Source organism: Rhinatrema bivittatum, chromosome 19 (genome assembly GCF_901001135.1).
Source record: "Rhinatrema bivittatum chromosome 19, aRhiBiv1.1, whole genome shotgun sequence".
In the NCBI taxonomy this organism is placed as follows: Eukaryota; Metazoa; Chordata; class Amphibia; order Gymnophiona; family Rhinatrematidae; genus Rhinatrema; species Rhinatrema bivittatum.
The window spans coordinates 10,982,762-11,007,305 of NC_042633.1; the positions used below are offsets into that span (position 1 = coordinate 10,982,762).

General features: G+C 43.5%; 1 protein-coding gene across 1 annotated transcript; it reads right to left on the minus strand.

Moving 5' to 3' along the window:
• Nucleotides 1-170: 170 nt before the first annotated feature.
• On the minus strand, nucleotides 171-22,889 carry LOC115081141 (extracellular calcium-sensing receptor-like). The gene is made up of 5 exons (XM_029585648.1): nucleotides 22,632-22,889; nucleotides 21,448-22,287; nucleotides 9,173-9,400; nucleotides 2,574-2,697; nucleotides 171-1,093 (listed from the first exon to the last, which is right to left on the minus strand). The coding sequence occupies exons 1-5, from the start codon at nucleotides 22,887-22,889 to the stop codon at nucleotides 171-173; spliced, it is 2,373 nt and encodes a 790-aa protein (XP_029441508.1).
• Nucleotides 22,890-24,544: the final 1,655 nt, after the last annotated feature.

Here is a 24,544-nt window from a genome sequence, read left to right on the forward strand (position 1 = left end):
TAATTGTAAGTTCTAATGTTCAACTTTACGAGGGGTGATTTTTTTAGATCTGCTGTCAACCAAGTTCTTTTCTTATTTTCTAGGGCTACTGCTTCAAGCAAAAGTATTTTCAGAAAAAGGATTACATCATTTAAATTCTGATATTTATTAACCAATATGTTACAAGGCAATTACATTATTTTCTTGAGGCTCCCTGTGGCTTTTCCCATTAGGAATTCCTTGGTGTTCATGTCTGGTCTGATTAGGATGATATAACATTTGGGGAAGAATATACAACCCAGCAACCCAGCACTGGAGGACAAAATTGCAAATATTTCCACAGCCACTGTGTATTTCCCTGTTGTGCTAAGATAAGCAGGAATGAAAGAGAGCCAGACAGCAATGAATATAAGCATGCTAAAGGTGATGAACTTAGACTCATTAAAGCTGTCGGGCAACTTTCTAGCTAAAAACGCTACAATGAAGCTGATAGTAGACAACAAGCCCATGTATCCCAGCATGAGGCAGAATGCAACCAATGACCCTTCATTGCATTCAAGGACTATCTTTCCCATTTGGGATTTCATACTCATTTGGTAAAATGGGGGAGCTACGACCTGCCAAGAAACACAGATGAGGACCTGGACCAGACTGCAGGCTAATACTAGGATGTTGGGCAGTCGTGGTCCCACCCATAACTTTAGGTTGCTGGTTGGCTTGGTAGCCTTGAAGGCTATGACCACCATGATGGTCTTGGCCAGCAGGCAAGAGATGCAGATCGCAAATGCAATGCCAAATGTCATGTGTCGCACCATGCAGGTCAGAGTTGTGGGATGGCCTATGAACACTAATGAGCACCCAAAGGACAGAATGAGGGCTAATAACAGGAGGTAGCTGAGTTCACGGTTGTTTGCTTTTACAACTGGGGTGTGGCGGTTTTGGATGAAAACAACAAGGATAGCAGATGGCATCAGGGCACCAAGCACAGAGATAACAGCCAGAACCGTACCCAAGGGTTCTTGATAGGACAGAAATTCGATGGACTTCTTCTGGCATCCATCTTGTCTCTTAGTGGGCCATTGGTCATCGGGGCACTTCATGCACTCTGTGGCATCTGCAGGAAGAAGAAATTCCAGATGTGGCTTTGAGGGAAATCAGAATGGGGGTATCATTCACCTTTAGAGATTCTTTAACTTTTCCCATTTTCTATATATCTATCATCTTGTTGAACTGCAAGACATATCGATGTACCGTGATTTTAGAGTCATTATTGTTTTCTGTATAATTTTTTATGATTGTATTGATGCTGTAGTGTTTTCAATATAACTTGCTTGTGGAGGCTTTGCTATTTTGAATCCTGCCTTCAGTAGTCATTTCGAAATTGAAATGGAGTTTGTAAATCAAAAAATTAAATTAAACCTTGGCAAATAAAAAAGCCTTATTTTCCAGCCTGGTGACATCCATACAATAAAGTCTAAATGAACACATTATTCTTGAACATGAGACTTTTTACCATAGCGTTTCATATAAATATGGCTTGAAATATTTCTTCCCTCACCAGTCTCATGAAAGTCAGAATACTTTCAAGGTTGTGTTATCTTCTGTTCAACCATTTTAAAAAAACTGTTATTATGGTTACCTGCTGACACCCATTGAAAATTCAATAGGTAATAATTACGATTGAACCCAGCACATATTTGCAAGTCTGCTGACGTACTCTCTCATGTACCCTTCCAGGCCCCTTTACTCTGTTGGTCACTGTCACTGTGTTTCCTAGGGATGTGCTGTTTTGCATCGTATGTGCGTCAGATGATAGATATTGCTCCCTGGTGGCTACCAGTGTATCCATGCACACCAGTCAGCCCCCCTCCAACAGAAAGATAACCCCATGCATATGTTAGATATAGATTGTTAGCTTCCAGGTCATCATAGGTCTCTTCTTGAAGATGTCACACCATGAATTACTTAAGATCTACGAACCACTGAGGGACTTCAACTCAGGAAAACATCACAGGGGATATAAGTATGTTTTAATGCTTTCAAATTACAGAAAGATAGTGTAAACCTTATTCTTCAGGCAAGCTTTTGGTGATGAAGAGGGATTAATTTCCGGTTAGTAATTAAGGAATAACACCTTCCTTCAGACTTCCATTTAACATCAGGGTTTTTATACATGAAGTCTTTTGATAATGTTGTCTATGCTTCTACTAAGTTGGTGCTTTAACTAAGTTTGAGTAAGGCCAATGTTTGTATGTGATACAATCTTTTGACTTATTGATATCAATTAGAAGATATCTTTGTTTTTATTATGTATGTTTCTTGTACCCGGCCATTAATGTTGGCTTGCAAATGTAATTACTATTTTTTTCAAATAAATAAAACAGAAGGCAATTCTTCACTAGGAAATCTACTTTTTAAGATTTTAATATATATGCTGGAACATGTTTGTCTCTAAACATTTGCTCAGAACTAACTGTGTACCCTGTAATGCTTTTGTCCATTAAACTGACCTACACAGAGCCATTGTATCCTCTAATACCAACCTTCCATCCTTCTAAATATGCTCACTACTGAGTGGCCGTCATAGCACTCACCGGTTTGGTTACTAAACTCTTCTTTGGAGCAGGGGATGCAGTCAAAGCAGCAGGCAGGTTGCCCTTCCAGAATGGCCTTCCGGAACCCAGGACCACAGCTCTCACTGCAGATAGAGACAGGAGCCTTAACAGAGAGAAATGTGGAGGGGGACAGAGCAAATTTGTCTATTAATAATGTACTAAGAGTCTCTCTATTTCAGATAAGAGTGGTGTATAAGATTAGACACACACTAGAAAGTGTGAAAATAAAAAGACTGGAAAAGAGATCTGAGGGGATGGAAGCAGCAGAGAAAAGGACTACTAAAATGATAAACTCTACAACGAGGGGCTTAAGACATGCAAAATGGATGTGCTGGAGGAAAGAGGGCTTATGCTAGAAACATCAAATATTTGTCAGGCTTCAATAGTACAGGATGGTGAAATGTTGCATAGAAAAAGAGCTTCAAGATTAATCTCCCTACTTTGTGTGTGGCAACCCTCCCGCTTTCATTGGCTGAGTATTGCAATCTGATGTTTTAGGATGTTTATACTCGGGTACCATGGAATGTTTCTCACAAGGGGGAGGGGCAGTAAAGAGGAACACCCTCCTTCCAGTTGGGGCATCTAACCAGAACTAAAAGTGATTAAAACCCACCCTGACAAGCCCCCTGAAAATCTGCCCCAAGCTCCCCCTGCACGTGCAGAGCCTATATTGAATAGGCTCAGCGGTGCGCGCAAGCCCCGGGACGCGAGTAAGTCCCGGGGCTTTGCTAGGGGGGTATGTTGGGAGCGGCGATACGTTCGGGGGCATTCCGGGGAGCTTGTCAGGGGGCTTGGTGCCGGCCCAGGGCTGTTCCATGGATGTGGCCAAGGCCTCCGGACAAGCCCCCAGGTCGGGTGATGGCGCGACAGCAGCCCACCGGTGTGCGCGAGTTACGCCTGCCTCGGGGGGGTGGATTAGGTAGGAGAAGGAAGGGGAAGGTGCGGGGGGGGGGTGGAGGGAACAGAGGCAAGCTGCGCGGCTCGGCGTGCTCAGGCTGCCGATTTTGCGCAGGCTTGCGCGCGCCGACCCTGGATTTTAAAAGATTTGCGCGGCTACGCGCATATCTATTAAAATCCGGCGTACTCTTGTTTGCACCGGGTGTGTGAACAAAAATACGCACGAGTGTACTTTTTTAAAATCTACCTCGATGTGTTCCCTCTCTTGTCTCTAATAAACAGGCCTGTCTTCTTTTTAGGCTGGTATGTAAACATATAACTTTATTTTTCCTTTTTGAACTCCCATCTCAGTCAATCAATGTTTACTTCTGGTTAAGCTCACCCCTTTCTTCTCCATAGCCCCAGTCCTTTGTTGACATCTATCTTATCCCTATGTCTGGCATTTGTGGATATGACAACTATGAAATCCAAAAACAATCACCTCTTGTAACTTCAAAAACCTTTTTTTACACAATAGGTTATCAAATATATACCCCAATATCGGGTGACCCCATACAGTGTTTCAAAAAATTGTTTAATCACTCCAAATAGGATATTTTTCCAAGCAAAAATTTTTTTTATGTAAAGAAGGAAAGTTTCATATATTCTTATCATACCCCCATCTGGGTGATGTACCGTGTTATAATCATAAACGATCCTCCTCCATCCTTTTCTTTATGTGTATAACATACACCAATGGTGAAAAAAACTCTCTTTTGTCTTTATCTTTGGAGTGATTAATCAATTTTTTGAAACATTGTATGGAGGCATGTCGAAGAACTAACGTTTCATGTGATTGAAAGGGCCGTCCAACTGATTGTCCTCGGGTTGCCATGTCTTCAACGGCATTCTCCCACGATCAATTGGGAGATGCTTCAGCTGACCAAATGGGGCCCTCAATGCCGCAAACAGTGCCTTCTCCCAGTTACATGCTCTTTCTCTGTGCCTCTTGCTTCCGCTTCCTTGTGTTTACCTTCACAGTATGCCAGCTACGCCGATGAATTCTCCAAGAAGTACGTGGAAATCTTGCCAGAACATTGCCAGATTGACTGCGCTATCAACTTGCTCCCTGGGACCATCCCTCCGCGGGGAAGGGTGTACCCCCTATCTCTTCCCGAGACCAAGGCCATGGCCAAATACATTTAGGAGAACTTGGAGAGGGAGTTCATTCACCCGTCAATGTCAGCTGCAGGAGCCGGCTTTTTCTTTGTGGCCAAAAATGACGGCACCCTCAGTAATCCTGCATGCCAACCACTCCTTCACTGCCTGGTTTACCGCCTCAATATGCATCATTCCAGGATGTATTTTCAAAGAAAGCAGCAGATGTCTTAAACCACACAGAACTTTTGAATGCACCATTAATTTAAAGCTGAATATGGAACCACCAAAATGAAGGTTTCGCCTCTCTCAATTACCGAGAATAAAGCTATGTCGGAATACATTCAAGAGAATCTCCAGAAAGGATTCATAAGACCCTCCAAGTACCCAGCTCGCACCGATTTCTTCTTTGTGGAAAAGAAAGATGGGACGCTACAACCATGTACTGATTATTTATTATTTATTTATTTATTTATTGTTTTTGTTATACCGAGTTTCATGATAGGCATCACATCAACCCGGTTTACAAATAACAAGGAGTGTAAAGCATAACGTAACGTAAAAAACAATATTTTCAATAAGAACCTTAAACTTTAAATACAGTGAATCAGAAAAAGGGAGAGGGAAAGTTACAAAAAACAAGGAAAATAAACTTGGGATGGAAGGGGAGAAATTGAACAGCACAATATTTACATTTCAGCCTATTGATACATTAGAATAGCAAGTGAAAAAATAAGACTATGAAACGGTACATAGGTAATCAAATGAATAAATATGACACAGTTGTGAATGGTAATAGTATGATAAATATTCAGCAGGAATTAGTGAGAGAGGGTTTGAGGTTGGTTGATTCGTGTTTACATTCCATTATTGTTATTATTTATTGTTATTATTATTCCATGATTATTATTATTATTATTATTATTATTATATTATAATATATAATATTATAATATTATATTATATTATATAATATTATATATTATATTATATAATATTATATAATATATAATTATAATATATAATATTATAATATAATATATATAATATTATAATATATAATAATAATATTGTTATTATTATTCCATGATTACAGAGGCCTGAACGAGATTACCATAAAGGACCGTTATTCTTTGCCTCTTATTTCCAAACTATCTGACAGACTGCAAGGAGCAAAGATAAGAACATAAGAACATGCCATACTGGCTAAGACCAAGGGTCCATCAAGCCCAGCATCCTGTTTCCAACAGTGGCCAATCCAGGCCATAAGAACCTGGCAAGCACCAAAAAACTAAGTCTATTCCATGTTACTGTTGCTAGTAATAGCAGTGGCTATTTTCTAAGTCAACTTAATTAATAGCAGGTAATGGACTTCTCCTCCAAGAACTTATCCAATCCTTTTTTAAACACAGCTACACTAACTGCACTAATAACATCCTCTGGCAACAAATTCCAGAGTTTAATTGTGCGTTGAGTAAAAAATAACTTTCTCCGATTAGTTTTAAATGTGCCACATGCTAACTTCATGGTGTGCCCCATAGTCTTTCTATTATCCGAAAGAGTAAATAAGCAATTCACATCTACCCATTCTAGACCTCACATGATTTTAAACACCTCTATCATATCCCCCCTCAGCCGTCTCTTCTCCAAGCTGAAAAGTTCTAACCACTTTAGTCTTTCCTCATAGGGGAGCTGTTCTTTTCCCCTTATTATTTTGGTAGCCCTTCTCTGTACCTTCTCCATCGCAATTATATCTTTTTTGAGATGTGGCGACCAGAATTATAAACAGTATTCAAGGTGCGGTCTCACCATGGAGCGATACACAGAGGCAGTATGACATTTTCCGTTTTATTCACCCTTCCCTTTCTAATAATTCCCAACATTCTGTTTGCTTTTTTGGCTGCTGCAGCACAATGAACCGACAATTTCAATGTGTTATCCACTATGACGCCTAGATCTCTTTCTTGGGTTGTAGCACCTAATATGGAACCTAGCATTGTGTAACTATAGCATGGGTTATTTTTCCCTATATGCATCACCTTGCACTTATCCACATTAAATTTCATCTGCCATTTTGATGCCCAATTTTCCAGTCACACAAGGTCTTCCTGCAATTTATCACAATCTGCTTGTGATTTAACTACTCTAAACAAGTTTGTATCATCTGCAAATTTGATTATCTCACTCATCATATTTCTTTCCAGATCATTTATAAATATATTGAAAAGTAAGGGTCCCAATACTGATCCCTGAGGCACTCCACTGCCCACTCCCTTCCACTGAGAAAATTGTTCATTTAATCCTACTCTCTGTTTCCTGTCTTTTAGCCAGTTTGCAATCCACGAAAGGACATCGCCATCTACACCATGACTTTTTACTTTTCCTAGAAGCCTCTCATGAGGAACTTTGTCAAACGCCTTCTGAAAATCCAAGTATACTACATCTACCGGTTCACCTTTATCCATATGTTTATTAACTCCTTCAAAAAAGTGAAGCAGATTTGTGAGGCAAGACTTGCCCTGGGTAAAGCCATGCTGACTTTGTTCCATTAAACCATGTCTTTCTATATGTTCCTTGATTTTGATGTTTAGAAACACTTTCCACTATTTTTCCTGGCACTGAAGTCAGGCTAACCGGTCTGTAGTTTCCCGGATCGCCCCTGGAGCCCTTTTTAAATATTGGGGTTACATTTGCTATCCTCCAGTCTTCAGGTAAATACCTGCGTGCAGGGGAGTAAAACCAGGACTGGATGAACCTGTCCTGAAAATATGGAGCCCGTTGGAAATCCTGTTCAGTATTCATCAGCGGTATTATGAAATTCACTTGATAGGAGCAGCCCGGACTATTTTGAAAAATGTCTACAGAGCTTAGGAGGCACTCTGGACACCTAATACACCATCAGTACTTCTATCATAGTCCAGGTAAGATCCAGATGATGGGCTTGGATGGAGAGCCTGCTTCCAAGGGTGGGGGTGGGGGGGTGGGGGGGAGAGGGGATGATTTTTAAGTCAAAGTGTTAGGGTTAGGCAGGGCTTGTGCCCAGTAGGGGTGTGCATTCGGATTGACCGCATTAGTAAAACGCAACTCATATTTTTTTTTTACTTAAAAAATTGATTCGACATAAACGATCGGATTTCCCACATATCGAACATAGATATGTTCGATATGTGGGAAATCGCGATTGTTGAGCCAAAATAAAAATATAAACCCCCTCACCCTCCTTAATCCCCCCCCCCCCGACTTACCACAACTCCCTGGTGATGGAGCGAGGAGTGAGGACGCCATTTCTGCAATCCTTGGCGAGAAGCATGTGACGTCGGCGGTACATCGAGTGACGCCGGCGTCACGTGATTCCCGGCTCTTTCGCGCCGGACGGCTCGTTCGGCCCAAAAAGAACTTTTGGCCAGCTTGAGTGGGTCAGGAGGCCCCCCCAAGCTGGCCAAAAGTTCTTTTTGGGCCAAACGAGCCGTCCGGCGCGAACTTGCCGGGAATCACGTGACGTCGCGTCAGGAGGCCCCCCCAAGCTGGCCAAAAGTTCTTTTTGGGCCGAACGAGCCGTCCGGCGCGAACGAGCCGGGAATCACGTGACGCCGCGTCACTCGACGTGCCACCGACGTCACATGCTTCTCGCCAAGGATTGCAGAAATGACGTCCTCACTCCTCGCTCGATCACCAGGGAGTTGTGGTAAGTCTGGGGGGGGGATTAAGGAGGGTGAGGGGGTTTAAATTTTTTTTTTGCACATATGTACATATACCCAACTCATTGGATTTTTTTTATGTCCATATTGGCCGCAAGTGGGACCCCCTTTCGGACATAAAAAATATGAACATAAAATTTTGCTCTGCACATCCCTAGTGCCCAGAGGATTAAACCTTTAAATATGTTTTTAATTACTTATCGGCTGCCTTCATGGGCAACAGGAGGTGTATAGAGATCCCAGAGATATTTACACATCTGGGAGGGTGTTTGTATGAGCTGATCTGCCCCTTTCAGATATGCCAGCTCCCAAATTCTTGGGGACACCTTTGTGTGACATTTTGGGACCAAGTAATACAAAAGTATTTTTCCCAACAGTATTTTACTGCCGGGGAAAATACTGCAGGATTTACAAAGCAGCAGGAAGTTGCTTAGTAAATGACTTCCATAAATTATAAGCCATATGGGGCTAAAGAAATATCTACAATACCTAAAAGTAATCCACTCTGAAGTATAATGCAGAGAGGAAAATAAATAAAAATTAGTTTAGATTATTGCAATGTTTCTCCCATAGAAGCCTTCCCTAGACACAGACTGGTGAGCCCTGGATTCTGGGGTGGTGACTCTGCTACTGAGCTAAAGTTCCCAGTCTGCTTCTAATTAATGAGGAATAAATCAGAGTCAGATACAAGGGAATCTGAAGCTGAATTTAATTGATTGAAAAGATCCAGGTCAAATATTAATGTTTCTGAAATTGGACTTTAATCAGATCAAAGAAGATTCCTCCCATCACTACTTCTGAGCACCTTGTTAATCAGTTTTTATGAAGACAGGGGGATCATCTAACCTGTGCATAGTCTTCACTCCACGTAATGGCACTGGTGTTGATTTTGATGTCCCAGCCGCTGGCAGCTCCAGAGTCATATTGGCCAATTTTTACACTGGCAAAGGAGCCACTTGCACTCAGGTAACTGTTATAAATCTCATAAACAGCCGGAGGGTTTCCATTTTTGTCAAAGAAAATCTCCCGGCCCATAGTGTTCTGGAATCGCACCTTCCATACATAATGCAGGAGCTGTGTGGAGAAAAGGAGACATGCTTGCATTGATTTTATACAGTGACAGCCTGATTTCATGGGTCTACAGCTGTTGTCAGCCTTGACAGCTATATCCAGAATTTGTAATGCATTTCTAGCTGAGAAACAGGCTTACTACTCAAATATAGAGTATTCTGATAATCACTGAAGTCCACACACCTAGAATGTGGCTTAAAATATCTCTTCAGTAGCACTAACTACAATTAATCCACTTCATTCTGAGCTAACCAGGCTGTTGACTCAGGCTGCTGATCTTCTTGATAGGCTAAATGCATAGTTGAAATATACCCAAGATAAAAGAGCACTAGTGTTGTTGATATGGTATTAATTAAACAGAAATCTTTATTAATCATTCACAGAAAATAAAATTAAAATAAACAAACAACTTAATGTTAATAAAAGTGGCACAAACAAACAATCATGTGACCCTTATATAAATAAACATAGAAACATAGAAATGACGGCAGAAGAAGACCAAACAGCCCATCAGTCTGCCCAACAAGCTTTCACACTTGTTTTTTTCTCATCCTTAACTGTTACTCTTTGGCCCTTAGTAACCTTTTGGTTCCAATTCCCTTCCACCCCCGCCATTAATGTAGAGAGCAGTGCTGGAGCTGCATCTAAGTGAAGTATCGAGCTTAATTGGTTAGGCATAGTAACTGCCTCCATAAGCAAGCTACTCCCACGCTTATTTGTTTACCCAGCCTGTGCAATTCAGTCATTGTTGGTTGTTGTCTGAATATACATCCTCTTTTCTTCATTCCCCCTGTAGTTAAAGCTGAGAGCTACGCTGAATATGCATTGAAGTATCAGGTTTAATTGATTTGGGGTAGTAATCGCTGTAACAAGCAAGCTACACCCATGCTTATTTGTTTACCCAGACTATGTAATTCATGCTTATTTATTTACCCAGACTATGAAATTCAGTCCTTGGTGGTCTGAATATAAATCATCTTTTCATTCATTCCCCCCTGCCATTGAAGCAGAGAGCTATGATGGATATGCACTGAAAGTAAAGTATCAGGCTTATTTGGTTTGGGGTAGTAACCGGCGTAACAAGCAACCTACTCCCCGCTATTTTGTGAATGCAAATCCATTTTTTTTCCACATTTCCTCTTGCCGTTGAAGCATAGAGCAATGTTGGAGTTGCATTAACCGTGTGTATGTTTATTGAATAAGAGTATTATCTCCAGGTACTAGCCATCATTCCCACAAGCCACCCTCTCCTCATTCACATCCTCTAGACTTTATGGATCCACAGTGTTTATCCCACGCCCCTTTGAAGTCCTTCACAGATTTAGTCTTCACCACTTCCTCCGGAAGTGTGTTCCAGGCATTCACCACCCTCTCCGTGAAGAAGTACTTCTTGACATTGGTTCTGAGTCTTCCTCCCTGGAGCTTCAAATCGTGACCCCTGGTTCTGCTGATTTTTTTCTAACGGAAAAGGTTTGTCGTTGTCTTTGGATCATTAAAACCCTTCAAGTATCTGAAAGTCTGTACCATATCATCTCTGCTCCTCCTTTCCTCCAGGATGTACATATTTAGATTCTTCAATCTCTCCTCATAAGTCATTCGATGAAGACCATCCACATTTTTGGTCGCCCTTCTCTGGACCACCTCCATCCTGTCCCGGTCCCTACAGAGATATGGTCTCCAGAACTGAGCACAGTACTCCAGGTGAGGCCTCACCAGAGACCTGTAGAAAGGGATAATCTCTTCCCTTTTCTTACTCAATATTCCTCTCTCTATGCAACCCAGCATTCTTCTGGCTTTAGTTATCGCCTTGTCACATTGATTCTGTGACTTCAGATCGTTAGTCACAATCACCCCAAGGGCTCTCTCCTGCTCCATGCCCATCAGCCTTTCACCCCCCTTCGAATACAGTTCTTTCGGATTACCACACCCCATATGCATGACTCTGCACTTCTTGGCATTAAATCTCAGCTGCCATATCTTTGACCACTCTTCCAGCTTCCTTAAATCCTGTCTCATTCTCTCCACTCCTTCTGGCATGTCCACTCTGGTGCAGATCTTAATGTCATCTGAAAAAGACAAACCTTACCTTCTATCTCATCCACTGTGTCACTCACATAGATATTGAACAGGACCTGTCCCAACACCGATCCTTGTGGCACTCCGTTTAACACCGCTCTCTCTTCAGAGTAGGTTCCATTTACCATTACACATTGTCTTCTGTCCGTCAACCAGTTTGCAATCCAGGCCACCACCTCGTCACCCACTCCTAAGCTTCGCATTTTATTCACCAAATACTGCTCAAATGCAAACTGTGCAGTCCTATGGCGTGAGTGCTAATACATTTCTTCTCAATGCTTGGCCATCATGGCACAATTACTTTCAAGCAGAACTAAGTATGTTACAACAATAGGGGCAGATTTTAAAATGTACGTGCATGGCATACATTTGTGCACGCAACCCAGCGTGCACAAATGTACGCCCAATTTTATAACATGTCATACTTCCGGATGACATCATCACTCCACGATACTTAAGCCGGCTGGCCCTGCCTATGGACGACCTGGCAACGCGTTCCCTCATTGCTGAATCCACTTAACTCACTACAGACTTCCCATTCCAGTTACTGCACACTTGGTGTGAGACGCTTTGGCTTAAATCTGCCAACAAAGGTAAGGGGTGGGGGTTTATATAGGGCTGGGGGGGGGTTAGGGAGGGGAAGGGAGGGGAAGGTGAGGGGAGGTGGAAGGAAAGTTCCCTCCGAGGCTGCTCCGATTTTGGAGCGGCATCGGAGGGAACAGGCAGCACGCGCCGGGCTCGGCGCGTGCAGGTTGCGCAAATGTGCACCCCCTTGCGCGCGTATCTTATAAAATCCAGCGTACTTTTGTTCGCGCCTGGTGCACTAACAAAAGTATGCACGCGCGTAAATTTATAAAATCTACCCCTCACTCATCTCATATATCCTGGACAAACTGGATTCAATGCAGGTTGTGATGCCTTTTGTCAGATTGACTGGAAAAGGCTCTTGTACCTCTAAAGCTGGTGTATAGTAAATGATTTGGATAAACTTTATATTTATGCAATAAAATTTATCACAACATGCAAAGAGAGAGAAGCCTAGAATTTTCCTAAAAATCAGTGCACTATTTCAACAAAAAGAAGGAAAAGTTTTGGAAAACATAATTGGGGTCATTTTCAAAGAGCTGGTCAGATCTCTGCCCAGAACTTGTGATGGATTTGCTGAGTCTGCATATTTTTCACCACATTTATCTTTTTAGCCGCATGGTAAAGAGCTTATCCACAAAGCATTTTGGAAGTGTGTTTCGGAATTCTACAGGTATATTTTTATATTAAAAAATGAACAGGCATAGCAGACAAGCTGCCAATGTGCTCACTTTATAGAAATCAGGTGATTCTATGTGCTCCGGATGAAACTCTCCATTCATCATCCCATCCATTGCCCAGGCCACGCTCACCAAACCTAATAACAGGGACTTCTATTGCCTGGTCCCTAAACTGTGCTAAACTATCACAAAGGACATGAGAGCCAGAGAAGACTACCTAGGATAGAGAAAAAACTGCAAGGATTGGCTTTTCTGATTAGCTTTCTCATTATTTAATAGGGATGTGAATCGTTTTTTAACTATTAAAATTATCGTCCGATAATTGTAATATCGTCTTAAATCGTTATAGAACACGATACAATAGAAATTCTAACGATTTATCGTTAAAAATCGTTAAATCGTGTTAGTGCGCACTAACAGGAGTTAGTGCGCACTAACTCGAGCTGGTGCGCACTAACTCGAGTTAGTGCGCACTAACTGAAAATGATACAAATTGACACTTTCCAGGTCAGTAAAGGTCAGTTAGGAATGAATATGTGTTCCTATTGGCTGGCTGCCCTCTTATCTATTGATGTTAACCAGGTTCCCACTGAGGTGATGGTTGGGGGGATGGGAAATGGAAATGGAAACTCAGGAACACTAACAGAAAATGATACAAATTATTGACACTATCCAGGTCAGTAAAGGTCAGTTAGGAATGAATATGTATTCCTATTGGCTGGCTGCCCTCTTATCTATTGATGTTACCAAGGTTCCAACTGAAGTGATGGTTGGGGGGATGGGAAATGAAAACTGTTGGTAGTTGACAAAAAAAGTAATGTGATCAGTCAATATGACTAGAAACTGTGCCCTATTCCTGATACCAGGGGTGTTGTGATCTTCCTGCACTCAGTGCCCTATCCCTGATACCAGTCTGAGACAGCTCCCTCCCTGCATTACTAGTGAGAGGCTGGCTTCACAAACAGGGGGGAGCTGCCTGACCCTCACTCCTGACTTTCCCCATGTCCCAGCTAGTGAATGGTGTGTGGGTGAGGGGGGGGGGGAGAGGATGGTGAAGTCTGAGACAGCTCCCTCCCTGCATTACTAGTGAGAGGCTGGCTTCACAGACAGGGGGGAGCTGCCTGACCCTCACTCCTGACTTCCCCCATGTCCCAGCTAGTGAATGGTGTGTGGGTGAGGGGGGGGAGGATGGTGAAGTCTGAGACAGCTCCCTCCCTGCATTACTAGTGAGAGGCTGGCTTCACAGACAGGGGGGAGCTGCCTGACCCTCACTCCTGACTTTCCCCATGTCCCAGCTAGTGAATGGTGTGTGGGTGAGGGGGGGGAGAGGATGGTGAAGTCTGAGACAGCTCCCTCCCTGCATTACTAGTGAGAGGCTGGCTTCACAGACAGGGGGGAGCTGCCTGACCCTCACTCCTGACTTTCCCCATGTCCCAGCTAGTGAATGGTGTGTGGGTGAGGGGGGGGGGGGAGAGGATGGTGAAGTCTGAGACAGCTCCCTCCCTGCATTACTAGTGAGAGGCTGGCTTCACAGACAGGGGGGAGCTGCCTGACCCTCACTCCTGACTTCCCCCATGTCCCAGCTAGTGAATGGTGTGTGGGTGAGGGGGGGGGGGGGGGGAGGATGGTGAAGTCTGAGACAGCTCCCTCCCTGCATTACTAGTGAGAGGCTGGCTTCACAGACAGGGGGGCGCTGCCTGACCCTCACTCCTGACTTCCCCCATGTCCAGGCTAGTGAATGGTGTGTGGGTGAGGGGGGGGGGGAGGATGGTGAAGTCTGAGACAGCTCCCTCCCTGCATTACTAGTGAGAGGCTGGCTTCACAGACAGGGGGGAGCTGCCTGACCCTCACTCCTGACTTTCCCCATGTCCCAGCTAGTGAATGGTGTGTGGGTGAGGGGGGGGGGGGGGGGGATGGTGAAGTCTGAGACAGCTCCCTCCCTGCATTACTAGTGAGAGGCTGGCTTCACAGACAGGGGGGAGCTACCTGACCCTCACTCCTGACTTCCCCCCATGTCCCAGCTAGTGAATGGTGTGTGGGTGAGGGGGGGGGGGGGGGGGAGGATGGTGAAGTCTGAGACAGCTCCCTCCCTGCATTACTAGTGAGAGGCTGGCTTCACAGACAGGGGGGAGCTGCCTGACCCTCACTCCTCCGGGGTATTGTGATCTTCCTGCACACAGTGCCTATCCCTGAAACCAGGGGTGTTGTGATCTTCCTGCATGCAGTGCCCTATCCCTATTAATACCAGGAGTGTTGTGATCTTCCTGCACGCAGTGCCCTATCCCTGATACCGGGATGTGTGCAAGAAGATCCCAACACCCCCGGTATCAGGAATAGGGCACTGTGTGCAGGAAGATCACAACACCCCTGGTAATAGGGATAGGGCACTGTGTGCAGGAAGATCACAACACTCCTGGCATTAATAGGGATAGGGCACTGTGTACATGAAGATCACAACACCCCTGGTGCCAGGGTTAGGGCACTGTGTGCAGGAAGATCACAACACTCCTGATATTAATAGGGATAGGGCACTGTGTGCAGGAAGATCACAACACCCCTGGTGCCAGGGTTAGGGCACTGTGTGCAGGAAGATCACAATACTCCTGGTATTAATAGGGATAGGGCACTGTGTGCAGGAAGATCACAACACCCCTGGTGCCAGGGTTAGGGCACTGTGTGCAGGAAGATCACAACACTCCTGGTATTAATAGGGATAGGGCACTGTGTGCAGGAAGATCACAACACCCCTGGTGCCAGGGTTAGGGCACTGTGTGCAGGAAGATCACAACACTCCTGGTATTAATAGGGATAGGGCACTGTGTGCAGGAAGATCACAACACTCCTGGTATTAATAGGGATAGGGCACTGTGTGCAGGAAGATCACAACACCCCTGGTGCCAGGGTTAGGGCACTGTGTGCAGGAAGATCACAACAATCCTGGTATTAATAGGGATGGGGCACTGTGTGCAGGAAGATCACAACACCCCTGGTGCCAGGGTTAGGGCACTGTGTGCAGGAAGATCACAACACTCCTGGTATTAATAGGGATAGGGCACTGTGTGCAGGAAGATCACAACACTCCTGGTATTAATAGGGATAGGGCACTGTGTGCAGGAAGATCACAACACTCCTGGTATTAATAGGGATAGGGCACTGTGTGCAGGAAGATCACAACACCCCTGGTGCCAGGGTTAGGGCACTGTGTGCAGGAAGATCACAACACCCCTGGTGCCAGGGTTAGGGCACTGTGTGCAGGAAGATCACAACACTCCTGGTATTAATAGGGATAGGGCACTGTGTGCAGGAAGATCACAACACTCCTGGTATTAATAGGGATAGGGCACTGTGTGCAGGAAGATCACAACACTCCTGGTATTAATAGGGATAGGGCACTGTGTGCAGGAAGATCACAACACCCCTGGTGCCAGGGGTAGGGCACTGTGTGCAGGAAGATCACAACACTCCTGGTATTAATAGGGATAGGGCACTGTGTGCAGGAAGATCACAACACTCCTGGTATTAATAGGGATAGGGCACTGTGTGCAGGAAGATCACAACACTCCTGGTATTAATAGGGATAGGGCACTGTGTGCAGGAAGATCACAACACCCCTGGTGCCAGGGTTAGGGCACTGTGTGCAGGAAGATCACAACACTCCTGGTATTAATAGGGATAGGGCACTGTGTGCAGGAAGATCACAATACCCCTGGTATCAGGGTTAGGGCACAAGTTCTAGTCACATTAACTGATCACATTACTTGTTTTGTCAAGCTACCAACTGTTTCCATTTCCCATCCCCCATATACTGTCAGTGGGAAGCTTGGTAACATGAATAAATAAGAGGGCAGCCAATAGGAATACATATTCATTCCTAAACTGACCTTAACTGACCTGAAAAGTGTCAAATTGTATCATTTTCAGTTAGTGCGCACTAACTCCCGTTAGTGCGCACTAATCGGAAAAAACGATTTTTAACGATTTTTTAACTAAAAAATCGTGCCTAACACAATTTTCTTGCCCTGCCACACGATTTCTATCGTTAAGACGATATGGAAAACGATTCACATCTCTATTATTTAATAACTGAGTGACTCCTCCCTTCCACATTACACACATGGCAGAACCATATCTGGGGCTTCTGATTTCAATTAATCCTGAGATCACTGTGAATTAGAAAGGGGGGGTGCATGCGGGTGCTGCAGTAGTATGTGCAAACATTTTCTTTCATACATACACACACTAACACACACATACATTCTCTCTCATTCCCTCTTTCACACACACAAATGATCATTCTCACACACACTCACTCCTCATTTTCACACACTCACAGCTTCTCACACATGCTCACTCACTCATTTCACTCTCTTATCCAAACACAAACATTCTCTCTCTCATTCACACACATGCTCAGTCATTCTCTCTCCTCATCCCGAACCCACCAGAGAAAAAGCTTCCTCCTCCAGGCTCACAGATCTCCTTCTGCTTCTTCTGCATCGGCAAGGGGTAGGGATTAGATCATATTCTGCTATCCCCCCCCCCCCCCAACAGGTGCCAACAATCCTCTTTGAATTTCCTTCCCCCACATTGGGCCCAGGCTGGTGCTGTTTCGTCTTCCTCTGTGCAGGGGTCAATTGTTCTTTTATACTTTCCACCTCCTGCTTAGGGACCTGGCTGATCAGCTTTCTCCTTCTTCTGCTTGAGGGTTGATGCTATTCCTTTTTTCAGCCATATGGCCTGTGTCCCACACTCCTCCTCTTCTCTTCCGACATGGACCAGGTAACTTTCAATTTTGGGGCCTCGAGTCTCCAGGCCAAATCTATAGAGTTCCCAGGAATAGATAGAACACCTGCCCTATGCACTTAGCTCTTAACTATTCTTGTGTTGATATTTACTTCTTATTGCCCACCTATTTATGGAGGCACCGTATTTATTTGATGCTTAATATACAGCTGATTGACTTACTGTACCTACTCTGTTTCAAGCAATATGTGACTACTGTTATGTCTGACATATATATATATATATATATTCTAATGTATATGCTGCCTATTAGGGATGTGCAGAGCAAAATTTTATGTTCATATTTTTTATGTCCGAAAGGGGGTCCCACTTGCGGCCAATATGGACATAAAAAAAATCCAATGAGTTGGGTATATGTACATATGTGCAAAAAAAAAATTTAAACCCCCTCACCCTCCTTAATCCCCCCCCCAGACTTACCACAACTCCCTGGTGATCGAGCGAGGAGTGAGGACGTCATTTCTGCAATCCTTGGCGAGAAGCATGTGACGTCGGTGGCACGTCGAGTGACGCGGCGTCACGTGATTCCCGGCTCGTTCGCGCCGGATGGCTCGTTCGGCCCAAAAAGAACTTTTGGCCAGCTTGGGGGGGCCTCCTGACCCCCCCAAGCTGGCCAAAAGTTCTTTTTGGGCCGAACGAGCCGTCCGGCGCGAACGAGCCGGGAATCACGTGGCGCCGCGTCACTCAGACGCGACGTCACGTGATTCCCGGCAAGTTCGCGCCGGACGGCTCGTTCGGCCCAAAAAGAACTTTTGGCCAGCTTGAGGGGGTCAGGAGGCCCCCCCCAAGCTGGCCAAAAGTTCTTTTTGGGCCGAACGAGCCGTCCGGCGCGAACTTGCCGGGAATCACGTGACGTCGGCGTCACGTGATTCCCGGCTCGTTCGCGCCGGACGGCTCGTTCGGCCCAAAAAGAACTTTTGGCCAGCTTGAGGGGGTCAGGAGGCCCCCCAAGCTGGCCAAAAGTTCTTTTTGGGCCGAACGAGCCGTCCGGCGCGAACTTGCCGGGAATCACGTGACGTCGCGTCTGAGTGACGCGGCGCCACGTGATTCCCGGCTCGTTCGCGCCGGACGGCTCGTTCGGCCCAAAAAGAACTTTTGGCCAGCTTGGGGGGGTCAGGAGGCCCCCCCAAGCTGGCCAAAAGTTCTTTTTGGGCCGAACGAGCCGTCCGCCGCGAACTTGCCGGGAATCACGTGACGCCGGCGTCACTCGACGTGCCGCCGACGTCACATGCTTCTCGCCAAGGATTGCAGAAATGGCGTCCTCACTCCTCGCTCCATCACCAGGGAGTTGTGGTAAGTCGGGGGGGGGGGATTAAGGAGGGTGAGGGGGTTTATATTTTTATTTTGGCTCAACAATCGCGATTTCCCACATATCGAACATATCTATGTTCGATATGTGGGAAATCTGATCGTTTATGTCGAATCAATTTTTTAAGTAAAAAAATATGAGTTGCGTTTTACTAATGCGGTCAATCCGAATGCACACCCCTACTGCCTATGTATCACAAGATATGTTACTATGTTTCATCATTAGGAACCTTCCTATTATGGGAGGTTCATGGGAGGTGTGAAGGAGATAGTGAGTGAAAGGTGAGTTCTTTCACCAGAGATGATAGGTTTTAGAAGTGCTGTATAATATTGTACCATAGGGGGAGTTATTAAGAGGATTTCTGAAGTTTTAGAACCTGAATCTGTTTCTGAAGAGATCAGAGATATTGTGTGGAGATAGAATACAAGTGTCTCTCCATGGTATGAGCTAAAGATTTAAGACCAATCGGATGGAGTGGATCCCCTAATACATCATCCCTCATCATCCATCTCTGTGAGTTGTGTGGTGAAGGAGGAGAAGTTTTCTGTTCTTCAGTGGGGCCTAAAGGAGGGAAAAGGCCTTAATGAGGACCTGAGAGGGAAAACTCTTCATTTGTACCGTACTCAAGTGACGTGAGAAACTGAGTAACTGTTTTGTGCTCATGAACTGCAAACTCTGCATTGCTTACATATTCAATATTTTGTCCTTTTTGCAATAGGCTTTTTTTTCTGTGGAATGCCAAGTTGTATGGACTACATTTATAAATTATTTATTTATTTAAAAACTTTTCTATACCGTCGCTAAGTTATATACCATTGCAACGGTTTACAAATAGACACATAGACTAAGGTAAGTAAATCTAGGATATCGTACATTCTAACAGGTGCCAATAAAGTTCGGTTACAATTTCATAAATAAAATCATTATTTGAGTAATGTTGGTCAAGTCCAGGTATATTATTGAGTTACTATCTCTTTGAGATATTACTTCTTAAATGTAGGATTGAGTAAATTCATTCTCATCTGCATTACTCTGTACTTTCATTCTCTACCCTCCACACTCTTTAGTGAAGGCTTTTTTAAAGAGCCATGTTTTTAAATTTTTCTTAAAAGGTTTGAGATTATTCTGTAATCTGAGTTCAGGGGGCATCGTGTTCCATAGTATGGGCCCAGCCAATGATAAAGCCCTTTCTCTCACTTGGGTTAATTTTGCTGACTTTACTGAAGGGATTGTTAGTAGTGCTTTGTTTGCTGAGCGGAGGTTTCTTTGTGGAACGTGTACTCGTAAGGCTGTGTTTAGCCAGTCTGCTTCTTTATCATATATTAGTTTGTGTATGGTGCATAAGGCCTTGTATTTTATCCTGTATTCGATGGGTAACCTATGTAAGTCTGCTAGAGTTTCGGTTATATGGTCCCTCCTCTTTTTTCCCGTTAGTATTCTGGCTGCAGTATTTTGAAGTATCTGGAGTGGGGCCCCAAGGTAATCCTGTTCCCCACAGCATGAATTCATGCATTTTTTTCAGAGGCTGCAGCAGTCGGGGGGGAATAGGGGAGTTTAAATATATTTCTTATAGAATTTTATATATGCAGCATTTTGCACAGAGCACCAATTTGACATGGTAATATATAAGTATAAGTAGCGGTCAGGCGTCCATATGCACGCAGTTCCTGGTGCTTGAACATGGGAGCAACTATTTTATAACACGTGCGCATCAGCAAACATGTTATAAAATAATATATTTGCACACACATGAGTGGCAGATCTTAAAATCCGCACTTGCATACGTAGGCAGCACAAAATGGGGGAAGAATTTTTGATTAATTAAGAATCAAATTGGGAGGGAACGTCCCTACCTCACCTTCCTCCCTCTTCCCCTCTCCTCCCCGACCTCTATCCCCTTTTTTTGTTTCATTACTTACTGCTCCTCTGGTGCAGAAGTATTCGGTACACGCAGGCCGGCTGCCGGCGGGTGCTTCCACAAGGCAGCGTAGAATGGCGCTGTGCTGGCCTGGCCCCTGACCTGCCCCTCCCTGCCCAGACCCCACCTCCAGCCCACCCCTATGAAGAGGCCTGGCACTTGTGCACATACCGGGGTTTACATGCATAGCCGGGCCCGTTTTAAAATGCGCGCGGCGCGTGCAAGGCCAGGCCATGCGTGTAAAACCCACTTTTTACAGTGTGGGCCATTAAAAATCGACCCGAATCATTTTTGAATTCCACTTAAGAATCCGCACAACTTTCATCCACTTTGATAATCAAAAAGAAATGTTTTATATATAGTTTCTTTAATCGCTATGAATTGTATTATATTGTTTAATGATTTATAATTGTTTACATCTCCTTGGGCAATCAAGTATGGATCTGCAAAGTGATTAATACATTTTAATAAATAAGTAATTATTCATTTATGTATACAAGTAGCTGGTGATTTAAGACAAGTCAAGGCTGTCTAGGCTGAAAAGTCTATAGTACACATTCTTCTGCAGTTAAATGCCTTTTTAAAAATTTACTTCATACTGCGTTTCATTGAAATTTAGTGAACTCTACAGGTCATGCATACTTATAATCACATATCACAAGCAAAAAGTGTCCCATACCTGCCAAGGCTCAAAGTGTTTGATGTCACCACACGTCCCATTGAAGAAAGGTCCTTTTCCAGGTTCACAGGCGTACATGGCATGCAGGGCACAGGCCACCATGTATACAGCATTATAGTTGTTATAAGTGGACGCCCGGATTGTCTTATCAAAGAAATTATCATCAATAGTCCTCAAGTCTTCCTTCCCTGTGCAGAGCTTCCTTTCTCTGCTTAGTTCTTGAAGAGTGGCCTGGTCCATGTTGGGGTCAGTCCACCTGCAGCCAAAGGCTTCTTCCCAAAATTGCCCAACAAAGATGTCTTCTGTAGCTCTTAAAGGATGAAGGTTATAGAGGTATTCTTTGAATCTTGGAATGTTGCTTGTAGGAACAGAGATTACAATTGTTCCTTTCAGAATTTTAAAGAAATCCTTTTCATTAAATAATGGAAAAGGAGCCCAGCCATCTGAAGCAATCCAGACTTTCCCAGATATGTCACTCTTTGCAATTGCCAGCATCACTGGATAGAGATTCTCAGAAGTGGAAAAGACCACAATGACCCTGGCTGTGATCTTTTTCACCACCTCCACAATACGCCGTGTCTTCTCTTGAGAGTAAAATAAGGGGATGATTTCATAGAAGGCAACACAGACCCCAGCCTTGACCAGCTCTTCTTTTAGCATCTGACTCCCAATCAGTCCATAGTCATTGTTCTCAGCGAGGATTCCAACCCATGTCCAACCAAAGAAGGTGATCAACCGGGCGATGCACAGAGACTGCAAATCATCACTTGGAACAGTGCGGAGGAAAGAGGGAAATTTACTTTTATCACTAAGAGTAGCTACAGTTGAGGCATAGCTGATCTAGAAGAATTTGACCAACAGCATTAATTAGTTTTTCTTACCCTTGATCAGAATTTATAAGATTGATAACAAATTATTTTTTATACTTTTCTTACAGGGTATCTCAGGACACGGTAAATATTTTCTTGCCTTAACCATGTCCTTAAGTACACAGGTGATCAATCTCTTCAAGTACATCCATCCATTCTCATTCTTAACAATAAGTAATAGCAACCATAATGACTTCCCATACAACCACATTTTTAGTCTGTTTTTTTTAAGGGTAGCAAGCAATGCATTGATATTCTCTTTACAACTTGCCAGAGCAGCAGGATATTCCATAATTTGTTATAACTGATCCATACCTGTGCCTGTTTATAGACTCCCAGTAGCTGAGCTATGGGTATGGACATCCGAGACTGGTTATCTCCAATCACTGCTGCAAATGGAGATGATCCCCTGCATGCATAATTCGGAATGGGGTCTTTGTTTCCGGTGAGTTGCCACATTGTACCTTGCAGGGACCTGGATGGGGCATTGCAGGAGTCGTATATCCAGAGCCCCAAGGTGATGTTGGGCAGTAGGTAGCTGCTTTTGTTAATTTCATTCAAGGCAAAGGCCATGGCATTCACATGATGGTAAAAACCTAAATGTAGTCTAAAAAATATCAGAAAATATCCATGTAAGGTAAGCAAATGTACAGCAAGGCGAGTATTTTTTAAAGGGGTTAAATGGGTAAAAGTAGCATATATAAAAGCAATTTAGTGTGTGAAACCTTTTGAAAATTCAGTGCTATGGAGTTAATTATCAAAGGCGTTACAAGCATAAAAGTAGCAATTTGCAACAATTTTTTAAGTGCGTAAATCCTTTTGAAAATGATCTTCATAGGTTACATTTTCAATACGTCACTCCATTGGCAATGCACAAACCCAGCTGATTTACAAACACAAGATATTCACATGCACTGAATTTAAATATCAGCTTACTCTGTGGATAAAACTATGCACCGTCACTTAAATGATTAGAAAATTCAGTGCATGCATATAGCTTTGGAACATGCCGCTACAACTCACCCTGAGTGCCTCTTTTCTATAAATGTACATACATTATCCAACTAAGGGCATATTCTCTGGAGGTTATTGGTGGTTTATGTGGGATACCTCCATGTTTAACCATGTAAAAGAAGCCAGTGTCTTTGAAAACTTTCCCCATGTTGTACATAGAAGAAAATATGATGGATGATAAGTATCATAAGGTCCATCCAATCACACTTCTTGATGCAATGCCCCAGTTGATCTCTGGTTTCCCCTTGTTTATTTACAGTGAGGGATACTTTGGGCTTATCCCAGGATTTCATGAAATGTTTTTACCTCAAGCATTGTAACTGTAAGGCAATTCTATGCAAATGGTGTCCTCACACAAAATGAGAAATGTAATCCTGACTAAAATTTAAGATCCCGAGGGTCATTAATGAGTCATTGGCAGAGCAGACAAATATTAACCAAATACATCTAAGTAATTTAAATTTGTGTAAACAATTTAAGGGAAAATGAAGCAGATAGCAATCCAGCAGCAGGATGGCAGTGCCTTTGATTCTCAGACAGAACATGGTCACCAGAAAGAATATCATCACCTTATTGTGGCAGGAATTTATCCTTTAGCTAGGATTTGCTCTCTTTGTGATGAGATATTCTCTCACATTGAGGATGTGCCTCTATGGGTGATTGAATCACAACTACAGAGGAACCTCGGCAATATAAAATGCCACTTTTTTATTACATATACAACATTTTAATACATAGATTGTATACATCCAACTTTGTGAGGAAATCTTATATGCCTATAATTAATTAAAAAGTTAAGACAACACATTACATTTCTTAACTACTGTACATGCATACATACTACCATTCACACCACTCACACATAAAACCCTAATACATATATACTCATATAACTTTATACATTATCTGATTCATAATCACATACATGATACATAAATTTTCACCAAATCAATATCTATTGTATGTCCTATTCATTAAACAATATTCACCAGAAACCCACTAACATAATTTACAATATTCCGACGAGATTCTCGTTTCGCCTGAATTACCAGGCTTCCTCAGGGAAACTCAGTGGTTCAAACACTGTGGTATTTTATGCTAATACTCCTGATATTTGAAAATTTGCTTCTTAGATACTGTATTCATTATCTTTCAGCATGTCATCATTGGGTTGATGGCGTTTCTACCGCTGATTATATATCATGTTTAACGGC

Bases quoted from the DNA above. Each gene is read 5' to 3' on its own strand.
- LOC115081141 (XM_029585648.1), bottom strand. From the start codon at position 22,889: ATGGCCTTTGCCTTGAATGAAATTAACAAAAGCAGCTACCTACTGCCC. The intron at 22,288-22,631 runs GTATGGATCAGT...AAATTCTTCTAG, and splicing joins GAGTCTATAAACAGGCACAG to ATCAGCTATGCCTCAACTGT. The intron at 2,698-9,172 runs GTTAGATGATCC...CTCTCTGTTAAG, and splicing joins GGAGTGAAGACTATGCACAG to GCTCCTGTCTCTATCTGCAG.